We start from the raw sequence: 10,928 nt of genomic DNA on the forward strand, positions 1-10,928 counted from the left end.
CCAAGAGGACGGGGGAAATACAGTACAAATCATGGGATAACATTTATCAGTCGAAGGGTTTTATGGAAGAGAGGGAGTAGCATGGCGGATTCTCTCTAATACAGGGAGCAGCGGGCGAAGTCGTGATTCGCACAAGATCAACTAACGCCGCTTGCGGAGCTGGGACTGGACCTGCAAATTACCTTCAAAGAACCAAACACTTAATTAATCGTAACAACTAAACACCTCTGGGCAAACGGGCGCTACTCACCAAGAAAGATACTTAGTAATTAGCCTGTCAGGTAATTCTCAGCTCTGTAGCATCAGCATCGGAGCTGTCAGTTGTCTACGGAGTTCATGTGTCTTTCTCCAACATACTCACTTCAGACCTCTCTCCATCAGAGGGGCGACCCCCTCGGAGACTCTTATAACGCACCAGCCCAGCTCTGGGAAGCAACAGGTCGCCTCTGCAATCTGTTCTTTGGCCAGCCGCGGACCAGTCGATGTTACTTTCCTCTCACAAACTAGCGCCTCTCAAAATGTCACTTCCCAAAATCAAACATGGACCCGGTCGGGGCAAGTTTCTACAGCGCCTCATTCACAACACACACTGATTCTAAGCACTTTATCAACAGATCGCACTGTCTCCTAACTCGATGACGTCATTACCTCTTACGAAATCATTCATGCCTCATTTCGTAATGATCGGAAGAGGGAAGTCTGGACTCAGAGTAATGACATTACCGGTAAATAATCTATGCATTTTATCAAATTCAGAGTTGCAAAGAGCAGTTCTGGGGTACGCAGCCCCGCGCTACAGAAAGACCACAGAGTACCAACTCCCAGTTTTTACAACAAATGACAGCTGCTTCTTTGGGCAATCGCATGTGCGTCATGAAAGCCCATCCTTCCATATCTAACGCAAAACATGTACATAAACTTTAAGAAATAGTTGTACAGATGGGCAGAGACAGAACGTAAGATAGAGACACATATAGAAAGAGGGTGGAAACATATACATACATGGGAACGCAGACAGAGGCAAACAACTGTATATAGAGCGTGCCAGATACAGAGACAATCACATATCCATACATATTCACATATATGTAGACAGAGAGACTAGCGCACATACGTAGGATAGAATTGCACAGAAAACAGAGACCGGGACGTACAGTCATATAGGAAGAAACAAAATACAGACAGAGAACTAGAAAGATATAGTGACAGACAAGCATGCAGAAGAAAGAGGATAGATGGACAGACAGACAGATAGATAGAAAGACAGACAGAGAGACAGATGAAGATAGACAGATAGATAGACAGATAGATAGATAGATACGGAGTAAAAGAGTTCGGTAGAGACGACGAGAGAAAGGGGGAGCACAATGGAGAGAGTGGGGGACAAGTACAAAATACACAAACTGCAAATAGATCAGCTATTCTTTATCCAACAATGCTAATATCAAATCAAGCAGAGACATTTGTAATCTGGATGTGTAAAATAAATTCATTGTTCAGGGCCACCGAGACTAATCAGGGTTAGTATAATGATAACAACATTAGCTCTAGCATTATCATCGAGATTTCTAACAATAAGATGAATTCCCTTGCAAGGGGTCTGCAGAAGGCGGTGAGTGCGCAGCGCGCGGGGCAGGCTGCTACTTACGCGCCCGGGCCCTGGCGTCCACCGCGGGGGCGAGCAGCAGGAGCAGCGCCAGCCCCAGCACGCAGGCCACCTGCCTCAGCTCGGGCGCCATGCTCGGGGAAGCCCTGGTCCTCTCACAGCCCGGGCGGACCACCGGGCACTTTTAAAAGCGGCCGCGGAGCGCGCGGGGAGCCCGCGTGCCAGCGGCGCGTGCGTCAGCGCGGTGGCCGCGGCGACCCCTGCCGGGCGAGCGCGGGACTGCAGCCGGTGGGGAGCGCGCGCGCCGGAGGAGGCCGGGACCTCAGAGTTTGCAATCACTGCGGCTGCCGGGGTGGGCGCAGAGAGACTGTGGGCTGCCAAGAACTGGGGGGCTTGGTCCTCCGCTCTCGCTTATTACGGTGCACCTCTGCTCTTGCTTATTACAGTGCACCTCCGCTCTTGCTTATTACAGTGCACCTCTGCTCTTTCTTGTTACAATGCACCTCCGCTCTTTCTTATTACAATGCACCTCTGCTCTTTCTTGTTACAATGCACCTCCGCTCTTTCTTATTACAATGCACCTCTGCTCTTTCTTGTTACAATGCACCTCCGCTCTTTCTTATTACAATGCACCTCTGCTCTTTCTTGTTACAATGCACCTCCGCTCTTTCTTATTACAATGCACCTCTGCTCTTTCTTGTTACAATGCACCTCCGCTCTTTCTTATTACAATGCACCTCCGCTCTTGCTTATTACAGCGCACCTCTGCTCTTTCTTGTTACAGTGCACCTCCGCTCTTTCTTATTACAATGCACCTCCGCTCTTGCTTATTACGGCGCAACTCCGCTCTTTCTTATTACAATGCACCTTCGCTCTTGCTTATTACAATGTACCTCCGCTCTTGCTTATTATGGCGCAACTCCGCTCTTTCTTATTACAATGCACCTTCGCTCTTGCTTATTACAATGCACCTCCGCTCTTGCTTATTACGGTGCACCTCCGCTCTCGCTTATTACAATGCACCTCCGTTCTTTCTTATTACAATGCACCTCCGCTCTTGCTTATTACAGTGCACCTCTGCTCTTTCTTGTTACAATGCACCTCCGCTCTTTCTTATTACAATGCACCTCCGCTCTTGCTTATTACGGCGCAACTCCGCTCTTTCTTATTACAATGCACCTCCGCTCTTGCTTATTACAATGCACCTCCGCTCTTTCTTATTACAATGCACCTCCGCTCTTGCTTATTACAGTGCACCTCTGCTCTTTCTTGTTACAATGCACCTCCGCTCTTTCTTATTACAATGCACCTCCGCTCTTGCTTATTACAATGCACCTCCGCTCTTTCTTATTACAATGCACTTATTACGGTGCACCTCTGCTCTTTCTTGTTACAATGCACCTCCGCTCTTTCTTATTACAATGCACCTCCGCTCCTGCTTATTACAATGCACCTCCGCTCTTTCTTATTACAATGCACTTATTACGGTGCACCTCTGCTCTTTCTTATTACAATGCACCTCCGCTCTTGCTTATTACGGTGCACCTCCGCTCTCGCTTATTACAATGCACCTCCGTTCTTTCTTATTACAGTGCACCACAGTGTTTTAACTCTGTGAAGTCTTCGTTCCTAGAATCCCAATTACACCTCTCAACGGTGGTTTGGGAATTAAGTTGGTGGCAGGGCAGAGTTAATATAATAAACACATTTTTTATGTTCAGTAGGGTGGTAACACCAGATATTGAGCCTGATTTTTCACTTGTGACCAAGGCCGGCCTCTGCGCTGGTGGCGCCCTGTGCGACATCATTTTTGGCACCCCTACGATTATTTGCTTCTAGTGCAGCACATCTCTCCATAGCCGCTCTCTGACAAACATTTCCCTTTTAAAGCGCTACTCATAGTTCACTCACGCTCAGTTGTGTGATCTGCATGGTACATGTTCTTTGCAGCAGGCGCATCAGCCCTCCGCGCTACTTACGATGAGTCAGCGCTGCCGCTACACAAACCCCCTATCTCTTACCAGCTGGAACATTAATCACCAGACTTATCTTGATATTTTTCTTGTTGAATGAAAACTGCTGGAAGCGCACGGAAGTTTGCACACTTTTAACCCCTTAAGTTATTTTTAAACACAGCGCCCTGCACCAAAGTCAGCGCCAGGAACAAGTCGCACCGCCCTAAAGCCGGCCCTTCTTGTGACGTAGCAACAGCGGTCTACAAAAGCTGTTATCCACTGTTGGCATGTCATACACGAATACCAGGCTACTCGGAGAGCGTGTGAAATGCAACACGGGAAGTAGAGCGCACAGCTGCAGAGGGTGGTTGGTGGGCTGGCTGGAGGCCATTCTGTTTTACACATGGTATAGTGAGGCGAAGCTTTGCTGGGAGTGGCTCTCCATTACTCCCCTGACCTAGCACAGCTTTTAAACGGAGGGTCATAAGCTTTTTGAAGGTCTTACATAACATGCATTTATATAAAATAAAAAGTGAATTATAGGGATGTTTTTCACCTTGGGGTTCTAAGTGAAATCACAGACAACGAAAGCTATGCTCTTCTTGTCTATTAGAAGTTACTCAGAACCACTCGGTGAAAATATCCCCGTAATTCACTGTTACCCATCTATTATTCTATATGTTGTCTATAGCTCCCGTAGGAAGCCGTTAGCGTGAATAGCCAATTCCGAATCTGGTTATTCTTTGGAATGACGTCACAACAGTGGTTAACCATAGTAGTTATGCACTGTGGCTAACCAAAGTGGTTAACCATTGTTGTGACCTCACTCAGGAAGCAATTTTCGCCCCTTCATTCCAAAGCCTCATCCAGGTCCCTAGAGACCCAAGTGCAGCAGCAGAAAGGCGTCTGGCGTCTCACTCACCTTCTCCCACCTCTCCTGGGCCTCACAGACCCAAGGGAGTCAGGAGAAAACAGGCAGGCAGCGCTTTACATCCGCAATGCGCCTTCTCCCATGTCAGTGTCGATTTCTGTAGACCGCCGACTGACAAGGAGCTCACACAGAACCACCCGTACCATGGCCCCGCTCTCAGGATGAGAGCAAAGAACTAGGTCGGCTCCTCCGCTATGGCAGAGGAGCATCACCCCTCACCCCTGCCAGCAGCAGAAGCTGCAAACCTTTAAAAATAATGTTTATTATCGTTTTATTTTTAAAAGGGTGGGGCCATGGGGGATGACAGCCACGGAGGGGAGTACACAGAGCACTCCCCTCAGTGCACATGTATGTTTGGCCGGCAGTCTCGGGCCAGCCAAACACACATGTACACAGGGTTCTCTCCAACATGGCACTGTGTTGCCGGGTTGGAGACAGCAGGCCCAGGCTCCAACTCTGCCCTGGAGCGGTCAAGTCAGGGCGCTCCAGCCAATCATAATTCTGCTCTGAGCAGGCTCATGATTGGCCGCAAAGCAGGCTGGGAGCCTGTGTCTGGAGAGCGGAGGTGAGCTTCAGGTAAGTTTCTTTTTTAATATTTTTTTTATTTTTGTACTATTCCCCCGCCCACCGCTTTGCCAAGTTGCCAGCAGCGACTGCAAAGAACATGGCTTTCAGCTCCTATTGGGCAGAGGGAAGGTTGTGCAAAGGTGGGTGAGGAGGAAGGCAGGAGGCTAGGCATTGAGTTTTTAATTTAGGGCAATGGCGGAGGAGCGACACCCCTTCCCCTCCCCCGCCAGCAGCAAAAGCTGAAAACCTTTCACAACAAAGGGATAATAAACTAAGGGATAATAAACTATGTTTATTATCATTTTGTTGTGAAAGGGGTAGGGCCATGGGGGACGAGCAGTGAGGGGAGTGCACTGTGCACTCCCCTCAGTGCGCATGTATGTTTGACCAGCTTTCTCAGGCCAGCCAAACACACATGCGCATGGTGCTCTTATAACCCGTCACTGTGTTGCCGGGCTGGAGAGAGCATGGCTCCCAGCCAATCCTAACGCTGCTCTGAGCAGCATCAGGATTGGCCGCAGGGCAGGCTGGGAGCCTGTGCCTGCACCGCAAGATGGAGGAGCAGCGGCGCAGTGCGAAGGGGAGCGGAGTAAAGTTAATTTTATTATTTTAAAAAAAAGAGTTTATTAAAAAATATCCCCTCCCCCGTGCGCCACCCCACCCCCTGTAACCCTGGCGAGCCACAACTGATTTAGGGTAGAGTATCTCAAGAGTGGTGAGGGTGGGTGGCTCGAGGCCGGCTTCTTTTCTTACCTTTTTTTAATAAATGTTGCATGTGGCAGCACAATTTCCCCTCCCTCCCTATGTATATGTTGGAAGTAGTGGCAGAAGATTTTGGAGGGAATATATAACATGAAATTACAGATGGGTAAAATGTGCAAAACAAGGATGCTCTTCACCTTGGGTTTTGAGTGACATAATTGATTACTGGAGCTTTGCTCTTGTTGTCTATTTGATGTCACTCAAAACCCCTCAGTGAATTACGTCCCCATTACTCACAGACACTTGTGTATAATTCTGTATATAATATCCACGTAAACAATTCATACTGTAGTTTTATAGGTGGCAGCTGGTCAGTGCTTAATTTGAACTGGTGGTTGCTGGTGGAGAGCACCAGCATTTAATTTTCGGGACAGCACTTATTTGTCCACATCACACATTTCCCAAGGCCAACAGATGGAAATACAAACAAAATGAAAACACCTATTAAAAGAAAAACAGATAATCCATCACCAAGGGAGATAAGGGGGCAGGGAGTGTCTAGCAGTGAATTTAAGAGGCCTTAGGTGGATTCAGGACTGCCTACCCTTGCTATTGCTTCTCTTACATTTTATCGTATCAGTCATGGGTGTCTGAGCAGCACTTTGGGCATCAGCATTTATTATTATACAAGTAAAGCACTGCTGCTGGTACATATTCAAACACAGCGTGAATACCACAAGCTATTTACAAAGCCCTCAAGCGTTAACAATTATTTTGGATGAAACCTAATTAGCAAATTTGACGAAATCACAGGAAGTGATGTTACACCACCTTTGATATCATTCACAACATGAGACCTGGCATGAATGGGATACTTAAAATAAATAAATGTAAAACAATTACTGTAACACCAACACGTCACTAAAGTAGTGCTATGGCTTGCAAACGTAGAAGAGCCACTGTCCAGGAAGCCCAAAGCATCTCTTCCCATTGAGCTGCAGGGGGTCTGTTGGAGGGCTCCCTGCCGGGCCGGCTTTAGCACTAGTGGTGCCCAATGCAAAAAAACATTTTTTGGCAACCCCCCACCCAGTGCCCCTTATCCCACCATTGCCCCACCCTCACATACTTTTAATTTGTTTTAACGTACTGGTTGGGATTGGCTTTACTAATAAGAATGTGCATCTACCCAAATGAACCCTCTTCAGCAACATAAGGAATAGATGATGAAAGACTGAGGAATTCTCCCACCCTCCCCCACCTCTCTCCACTCTCCCACCCCCTTCTTTTCCTACCCACCCTCCCTTCCCCATGTACTCCCTACTTTTCTTCTTCTCTTCTCTCGTCTCTGCTCTTTTACTCTGTCTCATTCACCTACAACTGAGGCACCTTAACCATTCACCACAACATTAGAAACCGCTTCGTCACAATACATACACTGATTAACCTCACCTCGCTATCACAAACAAATATACTTATCTCTACCCTCTACTTTTATAAATGTGGACCGACTCCTTATGCTATATCCTAAACTACTGTTCCCACTTGATTTGATGGTACCATACAATGTATTGTTTATTTTCATGTATGTTATTTAATTTTCCTATTGTACAAAATCCCAATAAAACACTCTTGAAATTGAAAAAAAGAAAGACTCAAGCAAAAACATAACGTTCTAACCTACACTATGCAATTTGCACGAATCTCTTGGATAAAAACTCATAGGGCACCGTAGCATATTGGAATTGTAGGCTATGAACTGCAAGTAACAAAAGGATCTCCACGACAAATGCAGTAAATCCCCCGAGCTAGCCACAAAACGTACAGTTCTGAGGTCTGCATGGTACGCGTTCCTAGCAGGAGGCACAATAACCCTGTGCGCTACTTTATAATGAGTCAAAACTGTCACTAGACAAATCTCCATCCCTCTCCAGGAGGAACATTAATCACCAGAGTTATCTTGACCTTGTTATTGCTGCCTGAAAACTTGGGGACATGCAACTATCCCTGCAGCAGGTATCGTAAAGCCATAGGTTACTCCAATCACAACCACCACTCCCCAGGTAAGCGCCAGGTGCAGCTGTACCAGTCGCACTGCCCAGAGTCGGCCATGGCTACCTGTGTGGATACATGACTTCTTGAAGTTCCCGACCATTCAGAAAAGCTCGTGGGCACCAGAGCACAGAACGGTGTCACATTCTGGTGTAATTTTTTGCATCCTCAATTTTACCCTCAAAAGCATGTTTCACTCACAGGGATGGAGACTTGAGGTCTCTGTTATTATTCCAAGCAAGTGGGGTAAACAGTAGCAGGGAAGTTCAGGTATTCACGTCGGTAAACAAAGCACTCCTGCCAGAATCTTGAATAGACCTGTGGGCCATTGCTTGTAACAATGACAGTCACCAGGGATTGGATTCAAACTGCACTCCCGTGACAGCCTGAAGCAACTACTGTGCTAGTGGTACTTACATACAAAACAGGCACAGGAACAGTTTCTGTACGATTATGCTCAATTTTCCTCCTATTTCTAAATCAGGTGCCAAAACACCAGCACCCAGTGCTATTTGCACAGTGGCGTGTTGCATTAGATCAAAGACATCACAGTGGTTCTGCAGATAAGTGGACGAGATAATTGGCAAATTGGCGATGGATTAGAAAGTGTAATGTCGGTTAATTTCAGATACATAAATTCAGACGTGTTTGGGTCGAAGGGCCAGATGTAGAAAGCTTTTTGCATGGTGCAAACTGCGAAAATTAAACTCATTCACACAATGTTTTTTTCATTGAATGCTATACATTACAAAAGATACTGAGACACTTCGTCAGGAAATAATCTGATGATCTGCGCATAAAAAAAGAGAGGCTCAAATAGTTGTCGAAATCTTTTGACCACACAAGGTATGCACTGCACACGTCTGCCTCACCTGATTAGAAATGGACAACAACTAAAACATTAAGGCCCATATTTATACTTTTTTAGCGCTGCATGTACGTCATTGTTTTGATGCAAAAGCGGTGAAAACTTACAAAATACAACTGTATTTTGAAAGTTTGCGCCGATTTTGCGTTAAAAAAACGACGAAAATGCAGTGCTAAAAAGTATAAATATGGGCCTAAATATCCAACTTTAGACTCTAGTCAAATCTGATTTGAGAAAATTGACAATAATAAAGTTTTAGTGTTTGGATGAATTAAAAAACTACAGCAAGGTTATGGGTCATGTAGTGGTGTAACAAAACTACGCTCCGGACCTCAGAATATCTCCATTTGTTTTTGCGCCTTTCCCTCTGCCTTGTTTCAGCCTTTTATTGTCATCGCAAACTAGTTTTGTGCCTTTCTCTCTTCCTTGCCTTAGTTCCGACCTGCCCCCTCGGTTTTGACGCTGCTTTCACTTTTGCTCTCCGACTTTGCCCTTTCTTTGTCGCTCGCTCTTTCTGCTACTTTCACCTCTTTTTCTGCTATTTTGTTTCATCTTTTTTTGTTTCTCATCCTTGCCCTGCGCCTCCTGTGCCGTTCCGTGCACTTTCTCCCCCGCTAATACTCGCCTCCTCCTTGCGCTCCTACAGCTCCTACAGCTCCTCCCGCTCACCCATTTCCCGCTCGCCTGCTTCTGCCTTCCACGCCCCTCCCACCCCTCCCCACCCACTGCTCCCTGCACTGCTCCAGGACCTACTCAATGGCAGTAACAGCACAGACCACACATTAAGCAGGTGTGGAGCCGCTTCCGTCCTTTAAGGCGCTGCCTCGCCTCTCTTTCTGTTGCTCATTTGCTCTCTCTCTATTTCTTTCACTTAGGTTTGTTTGTTTTGCCATTTCATTGTTTGTCTTTGGCACTGTTTGTTTTTGTCATTGCTTGTCCCGCGCCATTGCCTGTTTTGACATTTCATTGACATCTCCATCATTTTTTGTGCCCTTCTCTCTGTCCTGCTTTAATTGTTTAATCATTTTATTTTCATCTTCATCTATTTTTGTGGCTTTTTCTCTGCTTTATTTGTTTCTCCATATCGTTGTCATCATCAACTGATTTTGTGCCTTTCTCTGTGCACTTTGCCACTGCTAACCAGTGTTGAAGTGCATGTGCCTTCCCCTTTAGATATAGTAAAAATGGCTTTCACTTTATTGGCATATTTAATTTACTTATAAGTCCCTAGTAGAGTTGTGTACCATATAACCAGGGCCTGTACATTACATGCTTCTAGTGGGGCTACAGCACCTATTGTGCCACCCACTGAAGTAGCCCCATGAAACTTGTCCCAGGTCTGCCAGCGCAGCCTGAATGCAGTTTTAATCTGTCAAATCTGCTTGGCAATATAACCCCCTTCCCAAGCCTTAAACTCCCCTTTTATTGCATAAATGTGCCTTCTAAGGTGCGCCATAGGTAACCAATAGGGCAGGATGCATTGTAATCAAAAGGTTTGACATGTACTTTTAAGTTTTACATGTCCTGATGGGGAAAGACTCCCAAATTCCTTTTTCCCACTGTGAGGCCTTACCCTCCCATAGGATAACATTGGACAGCCCTATTACATTTAATAAATGCTAATTTTGATTGGGACCTTTTTGTGTTTAGTGTCTTTGAAATTGTACTTAAAAATCCTCTTTGAATGGTAAAGTCAGATTTTACAATCGTGAAAATGCCACGTTGGAATTTCCTGTCTTAACTATTTGGTGCCTGCTTCTGGGTCACATGACTGGGTGTAGTTGGCAGTTGGACTTTGCTTATTTCTCCTAGACAGCCACACAACAAAGGAATCACTTTCTGGACCTGCAGAAGGACTCTCAGAGGATTTCATGCTGCTGTGGCCTGCAATGTACTTCAGAAGACTGCCTTGCTGCATCTGGAAAGAATGCCTTGTTGCCTCAATTCTGCCCTGAACCCCCAGAGATCTGTGCTGCTGTTTCAGCCCTGGTCTATTGCTGAACCATGGAATAACAGAGTGACTCCAATATCTTGCTGCCTGAACTCCTGATCAGAGCGTCAGGGACAGAATCAATCAATCAATCAAAAAATTTGTATAGCGCGCTACTCACCCGGAGGGTCTCAAGGCGCTGGGGGGGAGGGGGGACCGCTACTGCTCAAACAGCCAGGTCTTGAGTTGCTTCCTGAAGGAGAGGTGGTCGTGGGTCAGATGGAGGTGGATGGGGAGGGAGTTCCAAGTCTTGGCTGCCA

General features: G+C 46.3%; 1 protein-coding gene across 1 annotated transcript in view; it reads right to left on the reverse strand.

Moving 5' to 3' along the window:
• CHRDL2 (chordin like 2) overlaps positions 1–1,762 on the reverse strand; it is a 379,722-nt gene extending 377,960 nt beyond the window's left edge. The window contains exon 1 of the mRNA XM_069203810.1: positions 1,649–1,762. Within this exon, the coding sequence (XP_069059911.1) occupies positions 1,649–1,739 (91 nt within the window). The 5' untranslated portion in view covers positions 1,740–1,762. The remainder of the gene's footprint in view (positions 1–1,648) is intronic.
• Positions 1,763–10,928: the final 9,166 nt, after the last annotated feature.

This window comes from Pleurodeles waltl, chromosome 8 (assembly GCF_031143425.1).
Source record: "Pleurodeles waltl isolate 20211129_DDA chromosome 8, aPleWal1.hap1.20221129, whole genome shotgun sequence".
NCBI classification, from domain to species: domain Eukaryota; kingdom Metazoa; phylum Chordata; class Amphibia; order Caudata; family Salamandridae; genus Pleurodeles; species Pleurodeles waltl.